Source organism: Gallinula chloropus, assembly GCF_964237585.1.
Source record: "Gallinula chloropus genome assembly, chromosome: 24".
In the NCBI taxonomy this organism is placed as follows: domain Eukaryota; kingdom Metazoa; phylum Chordata; class Aves; order Gruiformes; family Rallidae; genus Gallinula; species Gallinula chloropus.
In genome coordinates this window covers 7015733-7042485 of record NC_140109.1, presented here as the reverse complement: position 1 = coordinate 7042485, position 26753 = coordinate 7015733, and the positions used below count along the sequence as shown (strand labels likewise).

General features: G+C 64.2%; 1 protein-coding gene across 1 annotated transcript; it reads right to left on the bottom strand.

Moving 5' to 3' along the window:
* Window positions 1-3: 3 nt before the first annotated feature.
* Window positions 4-14007, bottom strand: ROBO3 (roundabout guidance receptor 3; the record flags this gene model as incomplete). Its single annotated transcript, XM_084274940.1, has 26 exons — window positions 4-218; window positions 330-437; window positions 525-602; window positions 681-787; window positions 1652-1819; window positions 1893-2049; window positions 2143-2352; window positions 2434-2543; window positions 2623-2749; window positions 2845-3030; window positions 3138-3309; window positions 3417-3529; window positions 3632-3851; window positions 3935-4035; window positions 4257-4432; window positions 4521-4686; window positions 4774-4855; window positions 5612-5823; window positions 5914-6085; window positions 7198-7322; window positions 7406-7533; window positions 8529-8667; window positions 8755-8875; window positions 8987-9144; window positions 9938-10264; window positions 13860-14007. The coding sequence occupies 26 exons, from the start codon at window positions 14005-14007 to the stop codon at window positions 4-6; spliced, it is 4026 nt and encodes a 1341-aa protein (XP_084131066.1).
* Between the last annotated feature and the right edge of the window lie 12746 nt (window positions 14008-26753).

Here is a 26753-nt window from a genome sequence, read left to right as displayed (position 1 = left end):
GCTTCATCGCTTCTCCTGCGACGGGCAAGGAAACGGGGGTCCCGGGCGGCGGCGGTGGCCGGTCCCCTCACCGCGGTCCCCCGGGGTCCGGCTGCGCCCCGAGCCGTGGCCGCGGGAGCCGGTGGAGCCACGGGACGAGACGCTGCCCGTGGTGGAGCAGCTGCCAGACACCTGCCCCCGGGGCAGGCAGGAGGGTTTGCTGTAGGGAACCACCTCGTCTGCAAGAGAGGGGGGGGTAAGGTTGGGGTCCCGTGGTGACAACACCCAACACACACACACCCCCCCTCCCCACCAACCCTCCCGGCATGTGGTCGGTGGCCCCGGCTCACCGCCGCGGGGTGGGCGATGGGTGACCCTACGCTCGGTGCTGTTCGGCTCCTGCTCTGGAGAGGGGCCGGGAGTCTCACCCGGGGGTGGCAGTGGCGGCGGTGGCAGGTCTGCAGCAGAGAGGGAGGAGAAGCCTGAGGGCCCCTGGACACCCCTCTCTTCACTCCCCCCCGCCCCCCCAATTTCTCTCCACTCACCTCCTGTCTGCTTCTCCCGGCGGTAGCGGCTGCATTTGGGCTTTGGGCGACTTTTCGGGGTCTCCCCACGAGTTTTCCCTGGGGGTGACAGCAGCGTCATGCTCCCCCCACTCAGTGAGCCCCCCCCCCCCCTCCCACTCCTAACTCAGGGTTCACCTGTGCCAGGGGGGCGGCGGGCTCGGGGCCGGTGACCCTCGCCGGCATCTGGACTTGGAGGGGGGCTGGGTGCCTGTGAGGGGGTGCTGGTGCCATGGGGGGGTCTCCTGGAAAAGAGGGAGGGGGGGAGTGTGGGGTGAAGCCAGGGGAGTGAGGAGGGGGGTGCAGAGCGGGGGGACTTGGTGGCCACCACGGTGCTGGCACAACTCGCCCGGTGCCGTGCGGGGTGGCAGCGGCACAGCCGAGTCCCAGCTGCGCCGCGGCACAGCTGGATAACAGCTGCTGGGCTGGCACGTGGTACCGCTGGAGGGTGGGAGAGCTGGGTCACACAGCACAGCTGGGTGGGGGACAATGGCCCAGCCAGCTCATGAGGGCGCAGCTGGATCGCCACGCAGCATCGCGGGCGGGTCGTGATGTCACGGTCAGGCCACGAGCGGACAGCGGGGATGGATGGTGACAACACGGCCGGGCCTTGAAGGGACACCTGCACCGTGGTGGCACAGCCAGACCATGATGGCACAGCAGGGACTGGTGGTGACAACGTGGAGATCCAGAGCCCAGGGACACGGCCAGCCCATGATGGGGCCTGAGTCATGACAACGTGACTGCGATGGGACATCCAGACTCCAGTGGGACGTGGGGACCCTGGCAGGACACAATGGCACAGCCACACCACGGTGGCAGAGCAGGGACTGATGGTGGCAACGTGGCTGGATTGTGATGGCACATCTTAGACCGTGGTGGGACATCTGGACCCCTGTGAGACATCTGGACCCCAGTGACACAGTCGGACCAGGACAGCACAGCAGGGCTGGATGGTGACAACAGGGCTGGATCGTGGTGGGACACTGGGAGCGCAGTGGGACATCCAGACCACAGTGGGACATGCAGACCCCAGCGGGACATCTGGACCTCGGTGGGACATCCAGACCCCGATGGCACAGCTGGAGCACGTGAGGCCTGTCTCCTACCGCTGCAGGAGGGGACTATCGAAGTCGCGCAGGCGGGGGATGTCCTCGGCCGCACGGGGCGATGGCGTCAGCGTGGCAGTGGACCGGCAGCCGGAGGAGGCGGCGGGTGAAGATGCGATGGTAGCACCGGGGACATCCTCACTGGGGTACCACTCCTCTGTCCCCAGCCTGCAGGGTGGAGGCCACAGGGTGGCTGCTGGGGCCAGCATGCCCTGGCCCCCCCACAAGCCCCCACACTCACCCTCTGGCTGCCTCTTCCTCTTCATCCTCCTCTTCCTCCTCCTCACCCTCCTGGGTGCACTGGCTGAGCTCGCTGGCCGAGGGTGGTGGGGGCAGCAGCTCCATCCAGCTCACCGCTGGCGGCTTCACCGCTTGCCCCAGCTTCTTCCCTTTGGCCCCTGTGGTGAGGAAGGATGCCAGGGAGGGAAGGGGGAGTGCGGGGAGGGGATCACGCCATCGGCACGTCTCCCCCAGCCATCCCCCCGCCCTACCATGCTCAGCCCGGCTGCGGGGTGCCTGGGGGGTTGAGACATCCATTGGCTGGAGGACCCCCCCAGCGTAGGGGGTCCCGTGCTGTGAGAACGGCCGGGGGAAGGTGCGGAGCTCCTCGCCGCCCATATCGATGGTGCTGTAAACCGGCCCCTCGCCAGCCCCCGCCCCAAACTGCTCCGTCTGGGCGATGTAACGGGTGATGCCGGCGTCTGCGGAGGGTGGCCAGCACCATCAACGCTGACCGGGACCCTCCCCAGTCCAAGCCACCCATCCCCACCATGACCCCTCACCGTTGTAGTATCTCTCGGTGGTCCCCAAGCAGCCGGAAGCGCCGGCTGCGCCGCCGCCGCCACCGCGCCATGCATCTGCCAGCCACGGGTAACCACCGCCGGCGGCTGCCCTGCAAGGAGACGGGGTGAAGTGATGCCAGGGGTCAGTTCTGGGGGTCCTGGGAAGAGGGGGAGGGTACTGGGGTTTACCTGGGGCTGCTGCGTGCCGGAGCCGGGAAGGCGACTGCAGAGAGAGGAAGGGGTGAGGGCGGCGAGGGGCCGCGGCGGGTCCCCGCGGCGCCTGTGGCCTTGCCGGTGGGCGTATAGGCGAAGGATGCTGTAAAGAGAGGGAGGGGCTGGAGGGGGTGAGGGGTGATGAGCGGGGCTGGGGGGGGGGGAAAGTCCTGGGGGTAGCACCACCCTACCCCGTACCGGTGAAGTGGCTCAGCTCTTTCTTCCTCCGGCGGCGGCCGTAGAGCCAGGCGGCAAAGGCGGCGAGGACCACCCAGCACGCGCCGCCGACGCCAGCGATGAAGGCCGGTTGCCGGGCCAGCTCGGCCAAGCGCTCCGCCACACTGGTCCCTGCCGCCCGCCCCGCATCCCGCTCCGCCGGGGGGTCTGCGAGCAGCATGAAGGGGGGACACACCGGCACAGGTGCCGAGGCGCGGTCCCCAGCACCAAGGGGTCCCTGCCAACCCCCCCCCTGCCCATGGGTGCGGACTCACCGATGCGGATGGCGACCGGGGCACTACGGGCGCCCACGCCAGCACCGGTGGCAGCGGCAACTTCGGCGTGGTAAGGGACGCCGGGGACCAGTCCCCGCAGCACCGTCGCCAACACTGTCCCCTCCACGCTCTGGTTGATGTGGAAGCGGCTCTCGTTGCCCAAGCACCAGATCTGGGGCGGGGGAGACATCCTATGGGGACACTCGCAGGGCCACGGTGACGCGGCCTCGCGGAGGGCAGCAGGGACACGCCATCTCCCCGTCCCTGCCAGCCCCCTACCCGGTAGTCGCGGATGACGCCGTTCTGTTCCGCCAGCGGGGGCGGCTGCCATGAGATGCGGACGCTGGTGCCGTTACCGGCCACGCTGACGGCTCGTGGCGGGGCGCTGGGGGCTACCGGGGACACACACACAGAGACACACACATATACATGGGGTGGCACCCCCCCAGGGGGTCCCACAGGACTCCCACCGTCCCTCACATCCCCACACTCACCCGCCTCGGGGGTGCGCAGGGTGCGCACGGCGCTATCGGGGCCGTGGAGGTGATGGAAGTAGGGTCGGACCTTGACCTCGTAGTCCTGGCCCCGACGCAGGTCAGTGAGCAGGGCCCCCCGCCCCCCCAGAGCCTGCACTGCCCGTGCCTCCTCCCAGCGCCCACCACGCTGCCGGTACAGCACCCGGTAGCCCTCAATGAAGGGTGCTTGGTGCTCCACCTGCGGACCCAAAGAGCCAAGGGGGTGAGGGAGGGGTGCTGGGCACTGGGAGCCCTGCCCTGGGGATGCGGCGTGGCACTCACAGTCCAGGCGAGGCGGACAGCGCCCAGCGGCAGCACCACGGGCTCCTGCAGGTACACGGCCACTTGTGCCAGCTCCCGTCGCACCAGCTCGGGGTCCGGCCCTGGCTGCGTGGGGCTGGCCTCTGCTGGCAAGATGAGGTGGTAGAGGGACCATGGGCACCTCCATCAGCATCATTGGGTAGGGGCGCACACAAGGGTGGTGGGACCAGGGGAAGCTCTGATGGTGTCACCGAGTGGGGATGCGCCCGAGGGTGATGGAAACGTGGGCACCTCCATCACCAAGTGGAGATGGACCCAAGGGAACCTCCACCGGTGTCACCACGGGTCTCACCTTGGGTGCACACAGGCTCCGAGACGCCGCTGGGGTCGCTGAGCCCGTAGGCGTTGGCCGCCCGCACCAAGAAGAGGTAGACGGTGCCGGGGATGAGGCCAGTCACCGTGTAGGTCTCACCCTCCACGTTGGCTGCCACCGTCTGCCACGGGCCACCTGCCGCCTGGCTGCCAGGGGACAAGAGGTGACCCGTGGTGGGGGTGGCACCGGGACACTGCGTCACCCCTCTGGCTCAAGAGGATGCCTGTGGGATACCTGAAAGCCTCCACGATGTAGGAGGTGGCACCGGTGGCACCACCGTCCTTGTTCCCTTTCCAGTTCAGGGTGATGCTGCTTTTGGTGATGTTGGTGACCACGGGGGTGGAGGGTGGTCTGGGGAGGATGCCAGGCTTGGGGGATGGAGACAGGCTGGACCCTTCTTCTGTGGAGGGGGGGTGTATGAAGGTGTAGGGTAGCTCCACCCCTAGTGCCACAGTGTCCCCAGGGCAACGATGCCCCCGTCACCAACCTTGCACCTCCAGAGAGCCACCCCAGAGTGTCTCGCCCGCCGAGCCGGTGGCCACGCACTCATAGTGCCCAGAGTCTGTCACCTGCGAGGGGAAGAGCTCCTGCCCCATCACCCTGAGCACCCGTCACCTGGGTACCCTCTGCCCTGGGCACCCACCGCCCTGAGCACCCACTACCCTGGGTACCCATGGCCCTGGGCACCATTGCCCTGGCACCCACTGCCCTGGGCACCCACCACCCTGAGCAACCACCACCCAGGCACCCACCACCCTGAGTACTCACTGCCCTGGCACCCACTGTCCTGACACCCGCCGCACTGAGCACCCACCACCCTGGGCACCCAAAAACCTGGGCACCCACTGTCCTGACACCCGCCGCACTGAGCACCCACCACCCTGGGCACCCAAAAACCTGGGCACCCACTGCCCTGGCACCCACTGCCCTGGGCACCCACCACCCTGGGCACTCAACACTCAGGCACCCACCACCCTGACACCCACCACCCTGGGTACCCATGGCCCTGGGCACCCACCACCCTCAGTACCCACCACCCTGGCACCCACTTCCCTGGCACCCACCACCCTCGGTACCCACCACCCTGGCACCCACCACCCTGGGCACCCACCATTCTGGCACCCACCAACCTGGGCACCCACTGCCCTGGCACCCACATCCACAAACACCCTGAGCTCCCACTCCCCACTTACACCCACGACCCGAGCACCCATCTCCTCTCACTCCCCCAGGTCCTTTCCCCCCTCCCCATATCCCTGCAGTGCCACCCCACGGGTACCCCCAGGGGGTGGGTGCCCTGAGCCCCCCGCTCCCGGCCGGCTCACCCGGAGGCCGGTGATCTGCAGGGTGCCGTTCTCCAGCAGGCTGGCGCGGGGCTGGGCACCCACCAGCGCTCTCCCATCCTTCAGCCACTCCACGCTGGCCGGGGGGTCACCGTACCCCAGCCCACAGGGCAGCCGCGCCGTGGCCCCCGCCGGCAGCACCGTGCGGTTGGCGGGACCCCGACGGGTCACCGGCTGTCGGCCCGCAGCCGGTGCTAAGGGTAAGGACACGGTAAGTCCTTGAGTGCTGGGCTGGCTGCCACCCGTGCAACGAGTGCGCCCGTTCTCTGCCGCGCAGGACTCACCCTCTGCCACCTCCAGGCGCGCCTTGGCCAGGACGCTGCCGGCCACGCTGATGGCCTGGCACAGGTAGGAGCCGGCGTCGGCAGGGCGTGCGTCGGCGATGGTGAGGGCGCCGCTGGGGCTCACCGAAAAGCGGTCGGTGGGGTGAAGGGGCTGGCCAGGGAACAGCAGGGTCTGCGGGGAAGGGAGGGGTCAGAGGGGATCTGGGTGGGGGAGGAGGGGAGAGGGGGTGGGAGGGGGTGGGGTGGGACAGGGATGGGGTTATGGGTGGGTTTGGGCATGGGGATGGGGATGGGATGGGGGGAAGGATGGAGATGGGGATAGGGGTGGGGACCTGGATGGGGACCAAGGGTGGGGACCAGTGTGGAGACCAGGATGGGGACGGGGATGGGGACAGGGATAGGGATAGGGATAGGGATGGGGACAGGGGTGGAGATGAGGACAGTGGTGGGGACCTGGATGGGGATGGGGACAGGGGTGGGAACCTCGATGGGGACCAAAGGTGGGGACCAGTGTGGGGACCAGGATGGGGATGGGGACATGGGTGGAGATAAGGACAGTGGTAGGGACCTGGATATGGACCAAGTGTGGGGACCGGCATGGGGACTAGGATGGGGACACGGATAGGGATGGGGACAGGGGTAGAGATGGGGACAGGGTTGGGAACCTTGATGGGGACCAAGGGTGGGGACCAGCATGGGGACCAGGATGGGGACAGGGATGGGGATGGGGACAGGGGTGGGAACCTCGATGGGGACCAAGGGCGGGGACCAGTGTGGGGACCAGGATGGGGACAGGGATGGGGATGGGGACAGGGATAGGGATGGGGACAGTGGTGGGGACCTGGATGGGGACCAAGGGTGGGGACAGGGATGGGGATGGGGACAGGGGTGGGGACCGGCATGGGGGCCAGGATGGGGACAGGGATGGGGATGGGGACAGGGGTGGGAACCTCGATGGGGACCAAGGGTGGGGACCAGGATGGGGACAGGGGTGGGGACAGGGGTGGAGATGGGGACAGGGGTGGAGATGGGGACAGGGGTGGGAACCTCTATGGGGACCAAGGGTGGGGACCAGGATGGGGACCAGGATGGGGGCAGGGATGGGGATGGGGACAGGGGTGGAGATGGGGACAGGGGTGGAGACCTAGATGGGGACCAAGGGTGGGGACCAGTGTGGGGACCAGGTTGGGGGCAGCAATGGGGATGGAGACAGGGGTGGGGACCTGGATGGGGACCAGGATGGGGACAGGGATGGGGACAGCTGTGGTGGGGCTGGGCACACACCTGGCTGCCCTCCTTCTGCCAAAACACGGCTGGGGGCGGGTTGCCCTTGCTCTGGCACTGGAAGGTCACACTCTGGCCAGGGGTGACTGTCTGGTCACGGGGCCCAGTGACAAGCTGGGGGGGCACTGCCACAGCGTGGGGAGAGACAAAGGCTTGGTGCAGCTGCTTCACCAGCACCTTTGGGTGCTCCCTGAGGGCCCCCCCTTACCGTGCACAGTGAGGGTGCCTGACGCCTCCGACCTGCCCACGCTGTTGTCAGCCACGCAGGTGTAGGTACCCTCGTCCTCTGCCCGCAGCTGGCTGATCCGCAGGGTGTTGTCAGGCAGCACCTCCCACCTGGGGGGAGGGGGAACCCCACGAGGCCGTGGCACTGGCAGGGTGCTGGGGCACCGGGGTGCCGTGGGGATGTGGGGTGTGGGAGGACGTGGGATGTGATGGGGAAGGGGGATGCAACAGGGGTGTGACACGTGATGGGGATGCGGGGTGTGATGGAGATGGGGGATGTGATGAGGATTTGGGATGTGGTGGAGATGCAGGATGTGATGGGGATGCAGGATGTGGTGGAGATGTGGGATGTGATGGGGATTTGGGATGTGGTGGAGATGCAGGATGGGATGGGAACATGACCCATGATGGGGATGTGACGTGATGGGGATGCAGGGTGTGATGGGGATGCAGGATGGGATGGAGATTTGGGATGTGGTGGAGATGCAGGGTGTGATGGGGATGCAGGGTGTGATGGGGATGCAGGATGGGATGGGGATGCAGGGTGTGATGGGGATGCAGGGTGTGATGGGGATGCAGGGTGTGATGGGGATGCAGGATGGGATGGGGATGCGGGGTGTGATGGCGATTTGGGATGGGATGGGGATGCAGGATGGGATGGGAACATGACCCACAATGGGGATGTGACGTGATGGGGGATGCAGGGTGTGATGGGGATTTGGGATGTGATGGGGATGCAGGATGGGATGGGGATATGGGATGGGAACATGACCCACAATGGGGATGTGACACGTGATGGGGATGTAGGGTGTGATGTGTATGCAGGATGGGATGGGGATGCAGGATGGGATGGGAACATGACCCACGATGGGGATGTGACGTGATGGGGATGCAGGGTGTGACAGAGACGTGGGATGCGATGAGGATTTGGGGTGTGGTGGGGATGCAGGACTCACAGGGATGTGATGAGGATGCTCAATACCACAGTGACGTGACAGGACCGAGGAGGCTGTGAGATGCTCCAAGCCCTCCTGGCTGATACGCAGCGACGTCACCTGGCTGCACCACAGCCACCCACCACACCAGCCCCCTCACCCACCCCTTACCTTCCCGCTGGCATCTCGCCCTCTTCCTTGCGCCAACGAGCCGCCGGCCGGGGGTCCCCCACCACCTCACAGGGAAACTCCACCGTCCCCTCCACCAGCACCGCCTGGTTGAGCGGCCTCCTGCCGAACGCCGGGCGCTCTGCGGGCAGCCGTCAGTCCCCCCGCCACAGCACCAACCCCCCCACCCCCCTATCCCCTCAGACACCCCAAAAACGACCCCACACACCAAAGACCACCAGCTCAGCCGGCTCGCTGTCCCTCTCTCCCACCACGTTGGTGGCCACGCAGACGTAGGCGCCGGCATCGCTCTTGCGGGTGCTGGCCAGCATCAGCTTCCCACCGCGGATCTGCGGGGCAGCCCTACTCAGCTGGGCTGGGAGGGGGGTGCTCAGGCATCCCCCCCAAACACACACACACACACACACACCCTGTTTTGGGGCTGCCCCCCTATCCCTCACCGTCAGGCGTCCGTCCTTGTCGCTGAGCCGTGCGCCGTTCTTCTTCCAGGAGACGCTGGGTTCGGGGTGACCCCGGGGGGGGACACACTCCAGCACGGCCGGTTCACCCGCTGCCACCACCACGTCCCCAGGGGGCTGCCGGAAATCGTCCCGCAGCACTGTGGGGAGAAGGGGGGTGATGGGGGAGTGAGTGGACATCAGGCCCTGCCTCAGTTTCCCCACACCTGCCGCCTTCCCAGCAAGTCAGCACGATTTGGAGCCTCCCCTCCAGGCGGGGTGGGGGGGGACACCTCCCCATCCTCCCCTGCCCCAGGTCCAGCCCTGTCCCACCCTCCCTAAATAATCCCTGGTGACTGAGCTCCTGGTCGAAGCTCCACCCAGCTCATCCCAGCCCTGGGTCTCACCCAGCTCTCAGGAGCTCAGCACCCATCCCAGTCTAAGCTCAACCCAGCTCATCAAACCCTGGGTCTCACCCAAGAGGTCTCAGGAGCTCAGCACCCATCCCAATCCAAGCTCCACCTGGCTCATCCCATCCCTGGGTCTCACCCAGCTCTCAGGAGCTCAGCACCCATCCCAGTCTAAGCTCCACCTGGCTCATCCCAGCCCTGGGTCTCACCCAGGAGAAGCTCAGCACCCATCCCAGTCCAAGCTCCACCTGGCTCATCCCAGCCCTGGGTCTCACCCAGGAGGAGCTCAGCACCCATCCCAGCCTAAGCTCCACCCGGCTCATCCCAGCCCTGGGTCTCACCCAGCTCTCAGGAGCTCAGCACCCATCCTGGTCTAAACTCCACCCAGCTCATCCCATCCCTGGGTCTCACCCTACAGCCCAGCAGGACCCAGAAGTTTCTCCACCCCTCACCCCACCACCCGGCCATTACCACCAACACCCCCTCTCCCAAATCCTCCCACCCCCCCAAGCCCAGGCTTGCACCCTCCTCCCCAGGGACTCACCGGCTACCTCCAGGGAGGCATTCCTACTGGTGGCCTCTCCCAGGTAGTTCCTGGCCACGCAGACGTAGACCCCCTCGTCCAGCTTCCCGCGGCGGCCGTGGAGGATGCGGAGGAAGAAGAGGGACCCCCCCGGCAGGAGGGTGCGGTGGGAGCGGGGGTCCTCCCGGTCCGTCTCCACCCGCTCCCCGTCCTTGTACCACTCCACGGCCGGGGACGGGCGACCTTCAGCTTTGCAGCTCAGGGTGGCCGGTTCCCCCTTGGAGACCAGGAGGTCCGTGGGGTGCTCCACGATGCGGGGGGCCGTGTCCTCCAGCTGAGGGTGGGACCCTGGGGAGAAGGGGAAAGGGAGGGTGGGCCCCACGAGCCCTGCGCCAGGGAGGGGAGCGTGGGGGGGGGGGCTGAGCACAGCGCTTTGCTGGCACCGGCCCGTGTGTCGGCTTTGTGAGCGGGGGGTGAGATGAAGTGTGGCCAGGTCTCAGCCCAGTGCATCCCCTCAGTCTGGAGGTGACATGAAGTGTGGCCAGGTCTCAGCCCAGTGTATTCTCACACCCAGGAGGTGACACGAAGTGTGGCCAGGTCTCAGCCCAGTGTATTCTCACACCCAGGAGGTGACATGAAGTGGGGCCAGGTCTCAGCCCAGTGTATCCCCTCAGCCAGGAGGTGACATGAATTGTGGCCAGGTCTCAACCTGGTGCATCCCCTCACCCAGGAGGTGACATGAAGTGTGGCCAGGTCTCAGCCTAGTATATCCCCTCAATCTGGAGGTGACATGAAGTGGGTCCAGGTCTCAGCCTAGCATATCCCCTCAATCTGGAGGTGACATGAAGTGTGGCCAGCTCTCAGCCCAGTGTATTCTCACACCCAGGAGGTGACATGAAGTGGGGACAGGTCTCAGCCTGGCATATCCCTTTAGCCAGGAGGTGACATGAAGTGTGGTCAGGTCTCAGCCTGGCGTATCCCCTCACCCAGGAGATGACATGAAGTGTGGCCAGATCTCAACCTGGTGCATCCCCTCAGTCTGGAGGTGACATGAAGTGGGTCCAGGTCTCAGCCTAGTATATCCCCTCAATCTGGAGGTGACATGAAGTGGGGCCAGGTCTCAGCCTGGTGCATCCCCTCAGTCTGGAGGTGACATGAAATGGGGCCAGGTCTCAGCCTGGTGCATCCCCTCAGTCTGGAGGTGACACGAAGTGTGGCCAGGTCTCAGCCCAGTGTATCCTCACACCCAGGAGGTGACATGAAGTGTGGCCAGGTCTCAGCCTGGCATATCCCTTTAGCCAGGAGGTGACATGAAGTGTGGTCAGGTCTCAGCCTGGCATATCACCTCACCCAGGAGGTGACATGAAGTGTGGCCAGGTCTCAGCCTGGCATATCCCTTTAGCCAGGAGGTGACATGAAGTGTGGCCAGGTCTCAGTCTGGTATATCCCCTCACCCAGGAGGTGACAAGAAGTGCACCCAGGTCTCAGCCTGGTGCATCCCCCTCACCCAGGAGGTGAGATGAAGTGTGGCCAGGTCTCAGTTTGATGCATTCCCTCAGCCAGGAGGTGACATGAAGTGTGGCCAGGTCTCAGCCTGGCATATCCCCTCACCCAGGAGATGACATGAAGTGTGCCCAGGTCTCAGCCCAGTGTATCCTCACACCCAGGAGGTGACATGAAGTGTGGCCAGGTCTCAGTTTGATGCATCCCCTCAGCCAGAGGATGACATGCAGTGTGGCCAGGTCTCAGCCTGGCATATCCCCTCACCCAGGAGGTGACATGAAGTGGGTCCAGGTCTCAGCCTAGCATATCCCTTTAGCCAGGAGGTGACATGAAGTGTGGTCAGGTCTCAGCCTGGCATATCCCCTCACCCAGGAGATGACATGAAGTGTGGCCAGGTCTCAACCTGGTGCATCCCCTCAATCTGGAGGTGACATGAAGTGGGGCCAGGTCTCAGCCTGGTGCATCCCCTCAGTCTGGAGGTGACATGAAATGGGGCCAGGTCTCAGCCTGGTGCATCCCCTCAGTCTGGAGGTGACACGAAGTGTGGCCAGGTCTCAGCCCAGTGTATCCTCACACCCAGGAGGTGACATGAAGTGTGGCCAGGTCTCAGCCTGGCATATCCCTTTAGCCAGGAGGTGACATGAAGTGTGGCCAGGTCTCAGCTTGATGCATCCCCTCACCCAGGAGGTGACATGCAGTGTGGCCAGGTCTCAGCCTGGCATATCCCCTCACCCAGGAGGCGACACAAAGTGCAGCCAGGTCTCAGCACAATGTATTCCCCTGGGTGAGGTGCGACTAGGATGGGGCGAGTGTCAGACCTCAGACCCACAAGGGTAGGAATAAGGGGACAAAGCAGCTGCCCTCCCAGTAACACCCCTTTTCTGTCCAGTTTCCAACTGGGCACTGCTGGGGAAACAGGGTTGGGGCTAAACCCCCCAAAAGGTGTCTTTCCTTCCATCAGCCACCAGTGAGGAGTTTCTGTAGCAGGACTGGTGGCTCCAGGCTGCAGAAACTGTGTCATTTTCAGGGGAACCCCCCCCATTTTGGGTCTGGGGGGGCTGTTCTGGACCCCCCTGCCGTTACAGCATGGGAATTCACGAGTGCTCATTAACACTGGGGTAATTAATGCTCAGTAATGCTGGGTCTGGCTGGGTCTGGTCCCACCCACACCCCCCCACACACATGTGCCCGTGTCCCTCCCCCCATTTACACATGTGTTCCCCCCGCCAGCTCTCAAGTATCAGGGGGAGGGAGGGGATGGGCTGTGATTTGGGGTGCGCTGGGTGGGCAGGATGGGTTGCCATGGGGACGGGATGCAGCTGCCATGGGGATGGTGCGGGGTACTGGGTGCCCTGTGGGGGGGTGGGGGGGGCACAGCAGGGGCTGAGGGGGCCGCAGCTGGGCCCAGTGGCTAATTGGGATGAGTGGGGGGGGTCAGGCCAGACCCCCTGCCTGTGCCCGGCTGGCTGCGCTGGGCGGGAGGGGGTCCTGTGGGGGATTGGGGGGAGCCCCCCCTGCCCTGCTCAGTCCCCCAGAGGCAAACGGGGGGGGAAGGGGTGGAATTCAGAGTAAAGAAGAGGAAAAGCTCCAAAAGTGCTTAAAATTCAGGCAGGGACCCCCTCACACACCTCCCCAGTACCCACCAGTTCGTGGTCTGGGGACACAGGGACAATTTGGGGACACCAGATCGGTTTCAGCTCCCCATGTGGGGACGTGGGACCGGTTTGAGAACAAGGGGGTCACTCCCTCCTTGGGATCTGGGGACACAGAACTGGTTTGGGGACACCAGGTTGATCCTGCTTTGGGGTCTCTAGGGACCAGTTTGGGGACACAGGATTGCTCCCCTCCTGGGGACACAGGGCTGGCCCCACTTTGGGGTCACAGAGACTAGCTGGGGACATGGGATCACTCCTGGTCTGGGGGTGCAGGGGTCAGTTTGGGATCACGGAGCCCATCCCCGAGTGGGGACATAGAGCTGATTTGGGGACCCCAGTTTGGGGACACGGGGCAGGTCCCAGCGTGGGGATATGGGGATCGTTAGGGGATGATTTAGGGACCAGGGACCGGTCCTGCTGGGGTCCCAGCTTGGGGCTGGGCGGTCTGAAGGCTGTTTCCAGCAAACGCCACTGGACCAGGACTGGGGACTGCAGGACTCCTGGACAGGGGGACCTGGGGCATGGGGACAGTGGGACAGGGGGACAGCAGGACAGTGGGACCCTGGGGCATGGGGATAGCAGGGCAGTGGGACAGCAGGACAGTGAGGATCATGGGGACAGTGGGACAGGGGGACACGGGGGACAGGGGGGACACGGGGGACACGGGGACAGGGGGGACAGGGGGACAGGGGCACACGGGGGACACGGGGGACACGGGGACAGGGGGACACGGGGGACAGGGGGACACGGGGACAGGGGGACACGGGTGACAGGGGGACACGTACCGTTGCCGGGGGTGAGGCCGGGCAGGCTGAGCGCGGCGATGGTGCGGTTGATGCCGAGCAGGAGCTGGGAGGAGTTGGAGCCCTCGGCCCCCAGCGAGTCGGCGAACAGGTTCATCTGCAGCAGCGTCTTCAGCAGGTACCGCAGCATCCTGGCCCGGCCCGGCCCGGCTCGGCTCTCACTCGGCTCGGTTGGGCTGGGTTAGGCTCCGCTCAGCGCGGTCCGACCCGCAGCGGCTCAGCTGGGCTCTGCAGGACCGCGCTTAGCTCGGTGCGCTCCGATCCGGCACGATTGGGTACGGCTGAGCCGGGCTCGGCTCGGCTCGGCTCGGTCCGACCCAGCAGGGCTGAGCTCGGTAGAGTTTGGCTCAGCCCAGCCCGGCTCAGTCCGGCTGGGCTCAGCCCGGCTCAGCTCAGCCCAGCCCGGCTCAGCCCGGCTCGGCTCAGCCCAGCCCGGCTCAGTCCGGCTCGGCTCTGCTCTGCTCAGCCCGGCTCCTCTCAACCCAGCCCGGCTCAGCCCGGCTCAGCCCAGCCCGGTTCAGCTCAGCCCAGCCAGGCTCAGCGCAGCGTGGTTCAGCTCAGCCCAGCCCGGTCCAGCTCAGCCCAGCCCAGCCCGGTTCAGCTCAGCCCAGACCGGCTCAGCCCAGCCCGGTCCGGCTCAGCCCAGCCCGGTCCGGCTCAGCCCAGGTCGCCTCAGCCCGGCCCGGTTCAGCTCAGCCCAGCCCGGTTCAGCCCAGCTCGGTTCAGCCCGGCTCAGCTCAGGTCGCCTCAGCCCAGCCCGGTTCAGCTCAGCCCAGCCCAGCCCGGCTCAGCTCAGCCCAGCCCGGTTCAGCCCAGCCCAGCCCGGCTCAGCCCAGCCCAGCCCGGTTCAGCTCAGCTCAGCCCAGCCCAGCCCAGCCCAGCCCGGCTCAGCCCAGCCCGGCTCAGCCCAGCCCGGTCAAGCCCAGCCCAGCCCAGCCCGGCACAGCTCAGGTCTCCTCAGCCCAGCCCAGCCCGGCTCAGCTCAGCCGGGTTCAGCTCAGCTCAGCTCGGTTCAGCTCAGCCCGGCTCAGCTCGGCGCCGCCCCCGTGTCCGGCGGGGAGCGGGGGCGCGGCCAGCGCGGTGCCGGGGGGCGGGGGGAAGCTGGGGGTGTCCCTACCCAGCCCCCCCCTTTTTGGGCAAGGTTCCCATGTAGGGTGAAGGAGGGGAGGGGATTGGGGTGATTTGGGGGGGGCAGGAGAAGGGAAGAGGGGAAGGGAGGGGGGAGAAAGAATAAAGGAGGCGGCTGTGCCCAAATAACGCGGCACCCCACGGGGCTGCTGCCACCCCCCACCCAGCCAAGGTCCCACCCCAGGACCCCCCAAAAGGCAGCTGCACCCCTCCCCCTTCCGCCCTTATCCCATGGGGGGGCGAGGGGCGGGGGGCACAGCCTGGCAGCTACACACCCCCCCCCCCCCCCAACACCGGGGAACCACTTTTGGGGGTGCTGGTACCAGCCTGAACTTGGGGTGGGGATGACAAACCTCGGTGGCTGGTGCCGTTGAATTGATAATTAGCAATTAGCTACTTAATTAGTGCGCCGGGGGCAGAAGTGTGAAGCAATGCACTTCCCCCAGTGAGCCCCCCCCCCCCGTTTTTGGGGAGGGGGCGTTATAGAGGGGTTGTTAGGGCACCTTTGGAATAGGGGAGAGGTGGGGGGGGTGATGATGGGGTGGGGGGGGGAAGGGAGGTGGATGGGGATGGGGTGGGGGGGAGAGGAAGTGGGTAGGGAGCTATGTGGGAGGCTGGGGGGGGTGACATCTAGGTGCACATCTGGGGGGTGATGGGAGGCTCCACATCTGGATGCTGAGCCTGGGTATGGTGCATCTGGAGGGGGGGAGGATGGGCTATCCCCACACCCCCCCCTCCGGGGCAGTTCACATCTGGAGGCACAGCTGGGGCACTAAGAGCCTCCAGGATGGATCCAGGAGGGGTTGGTGTTCTGGAAGAAGGGGAGCAAACATCTGGAGGGCTCCCCAGGGTCACAGCGCACATCTGGCAAGCCGGGTGGTTGGGGGTGGGGGTGCACATCTGGAGGAGGCACAAGGTAGTGAGGAGCACCTCTGGAGAGCCCCTCTCTCTGGTGGGGATGTAGCTGAACCCCTGGCACACATCTGGGCTGCTCAGCAACATCTGGGATGCTCAGCAGCCTCCTCCTGTCCCATCCTCTCCAGAGGCCTTTAATGTCCCAGTGTCACCCAGAGGGGAGTGATATTGGGATGCTGTGGGGGATGGTACTGGTTCCCCCTCCCTCTTGTTTTGGGGCTCCCCAAAAAAGCCCAGCTGCAGGGGCAGGGACATCCCACCCCAGGAATAAAGGATGGAAGGGGATGTTAATCCCCCCACCACCACCCCAAAAAAGCTTCTGGACCCTTCTTCATGGAGCACTGGGAAGAGAGGAGAGCTCTTAATGGGGAACCCTTAGACTGGTTTTGGGGGGACCCCCCCCCAACTAGAGGGAGGTGGGGTTAAAGCACCTTATTCCTGGTCTCCCAAGGGATCACCCCGATTCCTCCTTGGAGAGGGCTCAGGGAATGGGGGGGAAGAGGAGACAAAGGAGACGCTTCCTCCCGCCGGCTAATCCTCCCAGCATCATCCCAGTTAATCAGCTGGGCAAACAGGGAGCGCTGGGGGGGCAGCGCCTCCTTGTTAGCAGATTTATTACCGCCGCCGCGCCTTTAATTGCCCTTTTATTCGGCGATTAGCGGCTGTTTGCCCAGGCTTTGCTCAACCCCCTGGCCCAAAATCACCCCCCACCCCCCCCAACTTTTAAACTCACCCCCCTTTACTTCACCATCCTTGTTTATTCCTCCTTATTTCCCCTCCTGCCTTATTTTCTCCCCCTTCCCGCAGCACCAGCCGGTGGGGAAACTGAGGCACAAAAGCTGCGGCACCCCCACACACACCCACACACACACCCACACCCCCCTCCTCGTGCCGATGTTGGGAAGGGGGGGGGGTGGGTTAAGACCCTCGCAACCCCATTATTAACATACCCCCCGGGACCCCCCCCCCACCCCCCCAACCCTGAGCCGGGCGCTTTGCCAGAAAATGCGGCTTTTTGAATATTTATAGAGGTTGTGGCGGCACAAGGGGGGGGAGGGGGGGGTGAGGGGGAGGGGGGGCTGTCTGCAGGGGAGAAATGCTGGGGTGCTTTAGGGGGTGATGCTGGAATGCTGGGGGGTGGTACTGGGTGCTGTAAGGGTGATACTGGGGTGTTTTAGGGGATAAGGCTGCGTTTTGTGGGAACATAGTGGGATGCTTTAGGGGGTGATAGTGGGATGCTGTGGGGGGTGATACTGGGATGCTGTGGGGGGTGATACTGGGATGCTTTAGGGGGTGATAGTGGGATGCTGTGGGGAGTGATATTGGGATGCTGTGGGGGATGGTACTGGGATGCTGTGGGGGATGATACTGGGATGCTTTAGGGGGTGATACTGGGATGCTTTAGGGGGTGATAGTGGGATGCTGTGGGGGGTGATATTGGGATGCTGTGGGGGATGGTACTGGGATGCTGTGGGGGATGATACTGGGATGCTTTAGGGGGTGATAGTGGGATGCTGTGGGGGGTGATGGTGGGATGCTGTGGGGGGTGATGGTGGGATGCTTTAGGGGGTGATACTAGGATGCTGTGGGGGATGATAGTGGGATGCTGTGGGGGGTGATACTGGGATGCTTTAGGGGGTGATAGTGGGATGCTGTGGGGGATGGTACTGGGATGCTGTGGGGGCTGATGGTGGGATGCTTTAGGGGGTGATACTGGGATGCTGTGGGGGATGATACTGGGATGCTGTGGGGGGTGATACTGGGATGCTGTGGGGGTGATGGTGGGATGCTGTGGGGGATGGTACTGGGATGCTGTGGGGGATGATACTGGGATGCTGTGGGGGGTGATACTGGGATGCCGTGGGGAATAATACTGGGATGCTTTAGGGAGTGATACTGGGATGCTGTGGGGGATGATACTGGGATGCTCTGTGGGATGATACTGGGAAGCTGTGGGGGATGATACTGGGATGCTTTAGGGGGTGATACTGGGATGCTTTAGGGGGTGATACTGCGATGCTTTAGGGAGTGATACTGGGATGCTGTGGGGAATGATACTGGGATGCTGTGGGGGGTGATGGTGGGATGCTTTAGGGGGTGATACTGGGATGCTGTGTGGGGTGATACTGGGATGCTGTGAGGGGGTGATATTGGGATGCTGTGGGGGATGGTACTGGGATGCTCTGTGGGATGACACTGGGAAGCTGTGGGGGATGATACTAGGAAGCTGTGGGGGGTGATACTGGGATGCTTTAGGGGGTGATACTGGGTGCTGTGGGGGATGATACTGGGATGTTGTGGGTGATGATACTGGGATGCTTTAGGGAGTGATACTAGGATGCTGTGGGGGGTGATACTGGAATGCTGTGGGGGGTGATACTGGAATGCTGGGAGGGGTGATGGTGGGATACTGGGAGGGGTGATGGTGGGATGCTTTAAGGAAAGATGTGGGGATCTTTTAGGGGAGCGTATGGGAATGGCACTGGGATGCTTGAGGGGATGATACTGGTGTGATACAGGGGATGACACTGGGATGCTTGAGGGGATGATACTGGTGTGATACAGGGGATGACACTGGGATGTTTTAGGGGACAACACCAGGATACACTAAGGGATGATGCTGGGGTGCAGTAGGGGAGTGTCCTGGGGTGCTGTAGGGGATGACATTGGGGTGCTTTGGGGGATGATGCTGGCATGCCCTAAGGAATGATACTGGGAAGTTTTCATACTGGGATGCTTTGGGGGTGGATGGTGGATGCTTTAAGGAAAGATGCTGGGAGGTTTTAGGGGAGCACACTGGGATGCTGTAGGGAAGAAAGCTGGGATGCTTTTGGGGTGACACTGGGAGGCTGTGGGGGATGATACTGGGATGCTGTGGGGGATGATACTGGGATGCAGGGGTGCCAGGATGTATTGGGGGATGATAGAGTGACACATTAGGGGAGGGATGCTTTAGGTGAGCATAGGAGGATACTTCAGGGGATGGCACTGAGGTTTTAGGGGTGGCACTGGGCTGCTGCAGGGGATGGCACTGGGAGGTTTTAGAGGTGGCACTGGGCTGCTGCAGGGGATGTCACTGGGAGGTTTTAGGGGTGGCACTGGGCTGCTGCATGGGTGTCACTGGAGGTTTTAGGGGTGACACTGGGCTGCACAGGGGGTGTCACTGGGAGGTTTTAGGGGTGGCACTGGGCTGCTATAGGGGATGTCACTGGGAGGTTTTAGGGGTGACACTGGGCTGCTATAGGGGATGTCACTGGGAGGTTTTAGGGGTGTCACTGGGCTGCTGCAGGGGATGGCACTGGGAGGTTTTGGGGGTGTCACTGGGCTGCTGCAGGGGATGTCACTGGGAGGTTTTAGGGGTGTCACTGGGCTGCTGCAGGGGATGTCACTGGGAGGCTTTAGGGGTGGCACTGGGCTGCTGCAGGGGGTGTCACTGGAAGGTTTTAGGGGTGGCACTGGGTTGCTATAGGGGATGGCACTGGAGGTTTTAGGGATGTCACTGGGCTGCTATAGGGGGTGTCACTGGCGGTTTTAGGGGTGTCACTGGGCTGCTGCAGGGGATGTCACTGGCGGTTTTAGGGGTGGCACTGGGAGGTTTTAGGGGGTGTCACTGGGAGGCTTTAGGTGTGGCACTGGGCTGCTGCAGGGGATGGCACTGGGCTGCTGCAGAGGATGTCACTGGAGGTTTTTAGAGGTGGCACTGGGCTGCTGCAGGGGATGTCACTGGGCTGCTGCAGGGGATGTCACTGGGAGGCTTTAGGGGTGACACCGGGCTGCTGCAGGGGGTGTCACTGGCCCTTTTAGGGGTGCTGCCTGTGAGTAGTAGAAGCCGATGCTGGGAAGCACCGGGGGCTGCTCCGGGGGTGGCAGCCACATGCTTCAGCGGCTGCCACCGGGATGCTTGAGGTGAGCAGATTGAGATGCCTCAGCCAGCGACCCGGGGCGGCTCCGAGGGGCTTCCTCAGAGGACGGGTGTCAGGCTGCCTCCCCCCCCCACCCCCGCGCCTGGCAGATGCGGGGGTCGGTGTGCTGAGGTGTCCCAACCCGCCTCATTACCGCAGTGCTGAAGCCAAGGGAGGGATGGGGGAGGTTGGAGAGGGGTTGGAGGTTGGGGGGAGGGGGGGGGGGGAGCCCATGTGTTCTCAAGCCGAGCGGCTGGGGGGGTATATTAACATCCCATTTCCACCTCTTTAATATAGAGTTTGTCGGGCTCATTTATCAGCCCAACCTCCCTCCAGGGCCGGGCTGCGGAGGGTAGAACTCGGCAGCTGGGGCACGGCGAGAGGCCAGGGATGCTGAGCCCCCCGGAGGAAGCCGGCTCCGGGTTTAACAGGTAGCGGCTCATGTGCGAATGGGTAGTTTGGGACCGGAGCATCATTGGGAAAGGCTCTATCAAAGCTGGGCTTAATTGGGTGGAAGGCTTGTTTGCATGGCCGTTAATGGGGGATCAGAGGGCCGGGGACCCAGAGCTGACGGCCCTACAAAGGCAAGCAATTACTTGCTTGTCTGCATTATGTATTAACCCATCTGGGGCCGGGATATTGGCTTTGAAAGGGAGACAAAAGGCGGAGGCGTGACGCTATTCCCCGCGCCGAATTAGCCCGCCTGGGTCCCCTTTGTGCGGCGGGCAGGGCAGCTGGATGCGGGGTGCAGCTCCCAAGGATGCTGATGGGTACCAGGGTACCCACTGGCTCAGCATCCCCTCCTCATCCCCCTGAATTTTACATCTTTTCTCGCCTTTGCCGGCAGCTTCTTGCCCGCGGCCACGGCTCAGGGTGGAAAACTCGTTAGACCTTTGGCTTTAATTAGCCACTACCACTGTTAATAAGTTGATACTGCTTTTGGGCGGTGTGTCCCGGCGATGGGAGGTGATTACAGGCAGGGCAGGGAGCTGCAGCTCACCCCGGTCTGTACCTACTGATTGGCTTTTTGGCTAATTGTCTTTATTGGGTTGGAAGCCTGGCTCGAGTGAGGCAGTGGGGGAGCAGCGGGGAGCAGGAGGGGTGTTTTGCCACCGCTGCCCCGAGGCATTTCTCTCCCACTTTTCCCATGGAGGAGCAGAGGTTGGCCCCAACTCATTGCACAGGTGAGCCCTGGCTGAGAACAGCCACAACTCGTTGCATGGGGCGATGCCAGTTGAGACTGGCCACAACTCATTGCACAGGGAGATGCCAGTTGAGACCGGCCACAACTCATTGCACAGGTGAGCCCTGGCTGAGAACAGCCACAACTCGTTGCACAGGGCGATGCCAGCTGAGACTGGCCACAACTCAGTGGCATAGTTGACATCCTGGCTGAGAACAGCCACAACTCATTGCACAGGACGATGCCAGTTGAGACCGGCCCCAACTCATTGCACAGGTGAGCCCTGGCTGAGAACAGCCACAACTCATTGCACGGGGCGATGCCAGTTGAGACCGGCCCCAACTCATTGCACAGGTGAGCCCTGGCTCAGAACAGCCACAACTCATTGCATGGGGCGATGCCAGTTGAGACCGGCCCCAACCCATTGCACAGGGTGATGCCAGTTGAGAACAGCCACAACTCATTGCACAGGTGAGCCCTGGCTGAGAACAGCCACAACTCGTTGCATGGGGTGATGCCAGTTGAGACTGGCCCCAACCCATTGCACAGGGAGATGCCAGCTGAGACCGGCCCCAACCCATTGCACAGGGTGATGCCAGTTGAGACCGGCCACAACTCATTGCACAGGTGAGTCCTGGCTGAGAACAGCCACAACTCATTGCACGAGGAGATGCCAGCTGGGACCAGCCCCAACTCATTGTGCAGGGCGATGCCAGCCAAGGACAGCCACAACTCAGTGCATGGTTGACGTCCTGGCTGAGAACGGCCACAACTCATTGCACAGGTGAGCCCTGGTTGAGAACAGCCACAACTCGTTGCACGGGGCAATGCCAGTTGAGACTGGCCCCAACCCATTGCACAGGGAGATGCCAGCTGAAACTGGCCCCAACCCATTGCATGGGGTGATGCCAGTTGAGACTGGCCACAACTCATTGCACAGGGCGATGCCAGCTGAGAACAGCCCCAACTCATTGCACAGGGTGATGCCAGTTGAGACCGGCCACAACTCAGTGGCACAGGTGAGCCCTGGCTGAGAACAGCCACAACTCATCGCACAGGGCGATGCCAGCCAAGGACAGCCACAACTCAGTGCATAGTTGACGTCCTGGCTGAGAACAGCCACAACTCATTGCACGGGGCGATGCCAGCTGAGACCGGCCACAGCTCATTGCTCAGGGCAATCCCATCTGAGCACAGCCCCAACTCAGTGCACGGTTGACATCCTGGCTGAGAACAGCCCCCAACTCACGGCGCAGCGCGAGCACCATCCCTTCGTGCGACCCGCCGCAGGGGGGCTGAGAACGGGCACAACTCTCTCCAGGAATGACTCCCGGAGGGGTTCAGCGGGGCTGGGGGGGAACCCTTAAGCCCCCCACCGCCCGTGTCATTAACGAGCGGTCAAATGGCCCTAATGGGGACGCGGGGCTGCATCCCAATCAGCTGCTCTGGAGGAATAATGAATTTTTCAATCCCTAATTAACCGTTAACCTCATTTGCATTCCTCCCCCTGCTTCCAGCCAGCCCCTCTAATTGGGGCCTGATTACCTCCCGGGTGGGGGGGGGGGGGGGTGTGGGGGGGGTGGTGGGGGTTCTATAGGTGGGCTCTGGGACATGGAGCTGGGGGGGGGGCACCCAGCAGGGTGCTTCCCTCTGGGCATGGGGCAGGGGTGGGTGGGCACCTTTGGGGACTCACTCTGGGGACATGGGGTGAGGCTGGCAGCGGGGACACCCCTCTGGGGACACGCCAGGGTGGTGGGTGTGTTCCTTAGGGCACCCACTGGCAGAGGGTCCGTCCCTCCATCCCTCCCTCCATCCCTCCATCCATCCCTCCATCCCTCCCTCCATTCATCCCTCCCTCCATCCCTCCCTCCATCCATCCATCCCTCCATCCCTCCCTCCATTCATCCCTCCCTCCATGCCTCCCTCCATCCATCCATCCCTCCATCCCTCCATCCATCCCTCCATCCCTCCATTCGTCCATCCCTCCCTCTCTCCATCCATCCCTCCATCCCTCCCTCCATTCATCCCTCCCTCCATCCCTCCCTCCATCCATCCCTCCATTCCTCCCTCCCTCCATCCCTCCATCCATCCATCCCTCCATCCATCCCTCCCTCCATCCGTCCCTCCATCCCTCCATCCATCCCTCCCTCCATCCATCCCTCCCTCCATCCATCCCTCCCTCCATTCCTCCCTCCCTCCATCCATCCATCCCTCCATCCATCCCTCCCTCCATCCGTCCCTCCATCCCTCCATTCGTCCATCCCTCCCTCTCTCCATCCATCCCTCCATCCATCCCTCCATCCCTCCCTCCATTCATCCCTCCATCCATCCCTCCCTCCATCCATCCCTCCCTCCATCCATCCCTCCATTCCTCCCTCCATCCCTCCATCCCTCCATCCCTCCATCCCTCCATCCCTCCATCCCTCCATCCATCCATCCATCCCTCCCTCCATCCATCCCTCCATCCCTCCCTCCATCCATCCCTCCATCCCTCCATCCCTCCATCCCTCCATCCCTCCATCCATCCCTCCATCCCTCCATCCATCCCTCCATCCATCCCTCCCTCCATCCCTCCATCCCTCCATCCCTCCATCCCTCCATCCCTCCATCCATCCCTCCATCCCTCCCTCCATCCATCCCTCCCTCCATCCCTCCATCCCTCCATCCCTCCATCCATCCCTCCATTCCTCCCTCCCTCCATCTGTCCGTCCCTCCCTCCCTCCCTCCCTCCCTCCATCCTCATTTTGGGACATGGTGCTGGGCTGGCAGTGGGGACACCCCTCTGGGGACACATCAAGGGGTGGCAGTGGGTGTGTCCCGTAGGGGATCCACTGGCAGCGGGTCCGTCTGTCCACCCATCCAGCCACCCACCCACCCTCATTTTGGGATATGGTGTTGTGCCATCCCCCCACCCTTTGGGGACACGGTGGCAGTGGGGGGACACATCCCTTTGGGGACATCCCCCTGGGGACATGTCCCAGCAGTGGCAGAGGGGGGACACACATCCCTTTGGGGACACCCCTGTGGGGACATCCCCCTGGGGACATGTCCCAGCAGTGGCGCTGGGGACACACATCCCTTTGGGGACACCTCTGTGGGGACATGTCCCAGCAGTGGCAGTGGGGGGACACACACCCCTATGGGGACATCCCCCTGGGGACATGTCCCAGCAGTGGCAGTGGGGGGACACACACATCCCTTTGGGGACACCTCTTTGGGGGGCACCCTTTGGGGACAGGCAGCCAGTGACAAAGAACCTGCCATCGCTGTGCCCCCCGCCCGGTAAAGGGGGGGTTAATACCCCCCCCAACCCCCCCCCCCAACCCCTTCCCCGCAGCCTCGCCAGCCCCTAATCCCCGTAATTAGAAGGGGATAATTAGGGCCCCTGATTGCTGCCGGGCGCTCTCCTGCCAGATGTGCTGCAGCAGGCAGGGGCAGGGGGGTGCAGGCAGCCCCCCCACCCCCCCCCCTCCATCCTGCCCTCTCTCCAATCCCCCCCCCCCCATTTGTTTAACCAACACAGCCATAATTAAAGCCTTTAATTAACAAGCTCTGGCGGGTGATGCCCATGGGGGGGGACGGACACCCCCCCCCCCCATAGTACCCCCCCCAACCCCATCCCCCTTGGATGGGAATTGGGGGAAGATGTATTTGGGGGGGGGGGGGGGGGGATGTCAAATCTCCTCACTGCTCGTTAGTGGTGGCTTAACGAAGAGTTGGGGGCTCAGGTGGGGGGCTCCCCTTCGTTAGCTGCCCCCCCCCCCCACCCTGAGCTCATCAATCAAGGGCCCCCCCTTCCAGTCCCAGAGCCGGTAATTGGGGTCCCGGGGGGGGGGGGGGGGGGGTCGCCAGCATCGGGGGGGTAACGAGTGGTGTGGGGCCCCCTCTGGCCTGTGGGGCTGGAGGGAAAGAGGGGTCCCCGGGCCCCCAAAAGGAGGGGCAAGCTGGGAGCTGGGGGTGCGCAGCAGGGAGGTAGGGGGGTGCTCGGGCCTGGGGAAGGGGGGGGATGCTGGGTCTCCATACTTGGGGGGTGCTGATTGCTGGGGTGGGGGGTGCTCGGTCCTGGGATGGGGATGCTCGGTCCCGGGGTGGGGGATGCTCGGATACAGGGTGCTCAGTCCCAGGGTGGGGGTTCTGGGTCCCGGGGTGGGGATGCTCGGTCCCGGGATGGGGGATGCTCGGTCCTGGGGTGGGGATGCTCGGATACAGGGTGCTCAGTCCTGGGGTGGGGATTTCTCAGTCCCAGGGTGGGGGATGCTCGGTCCGGGTGTGCTCGGTACCGGGGTGGGGGTTGTTCGGACCCGGGGTGGGGGATGCTCAGACACAGGGTGCTCAGTCCCAGGGTGGGGGTTCTGGGCCCCGGGGAGGGGATGCTCAGTCCTGGGGTGGGGTGGCTCGGTCCCAGGGTGCTCAGTCCCGGGGTGGGGGTTCTCGTTCCCGGGGTTCTCGGTCCCGGGATGGGGGATGCTCAGCCCCAGGGTGGGAGATGCTCAGTCCCGGGGGGGGATGCTCAGCCCCAGGGTGGGGGATGCTCAGTCCCGGGGTGGGGGTTACTCAGTCCCGGAGTGGGGATGCTGGATCCCGGGATGGGGGATGCTCAGTCCCGGGGTGGGGATGCTCAGTCACGGGATTGGGGATGCTCAGTCCCGGGGTTCTCGGTCCCGGGGTGGGGTGGCTCAGCCCCAGGGTGGGGGATGCTCAGTCCCGGGGTGCTCAGTCCCGGGGTGGGGGTTCTCGTTCCCGGGGTGGGGGATGCTCGGTCCCGGGATGGCTCAATCCCGGAGTGGGGATGCTGGATCCCGGGATGGGGATGCTCAGTCCCGGGGTGGGGGGTTCTCGGTCCCGGGGTTCTCGGTCCCGGGATGGGGGATACTCAGTCCCAGGGTGGGGAATGCTCAGTCCCGGGGTGGAGTTGCTCAGCCCCAGGGTGAGGGATGCTGGATCCCAGGGTGGGGATGCTCAGCCCCGGGGTGGGGATGCTCAGTCCCGGGGTCGGGGGTTCTCAGCCCCGGGATGGGGGTTCTCAGACACAGGGTGCTCAGTCCCAGGGTGGGGGTTCTGGGTCCCGGGGTGGGGATGCTCGGTCCTGGGGTGGGGGATGCTCGGATACAGGGTGCTCAGTCCCAGGGTGGGGGTTTCTCCGTCCCAAGGTGGGGGATGCTCGGTCCTGGGGTGGGGATACTCAGTGGCAGGGTGGGGGATGCTCGGTCCTAGGGTGCTCAGTCCAGGGATGGGGAATGCTCAGCCCCGGGGTGGGGATGCTCTGTCCCGGGGTGGCTCAATCCCGGAGTGGGGATGCTGGATCCCGGGATGGGGATGCTCAGTCCCGGGGTGGGGGGTTCTCGGTCCCGGGGTTCTCGGTCCCGGGGTGGGGGATGCTCAGTCCCGGGGTGGGGGATGCTCAGTCCCGGGATGGGGGATGCTCAGCCCCAGGGTGGGGGATGCTCAGCCCCAGGGTGGGGGATGCTCAGTCCCGGGGTGGGGGGTTCTCGGTCCCGGGGTTCTCGGTCCCGGGATGGGGGATGCTCAGTCCCGGGATGGGGGATGCTCAGTCCCGGGGTGGGGATGCTCAGTCCCGGGATGGGGGATGCTCAGTCCCGGGGTGGGGGATGCTCAGTCCCGGGATGGGGGATGCTCAGTCCCGGGGTGGGGATGCTCAGCCCCAGGGTGGGGGATGCTCGGTCCCGGGGTGGGGGTTACCCGTTGCCAGCCGGGTGGTGCCCAGCCCTGTGCTCGTCCCTCTCTCGC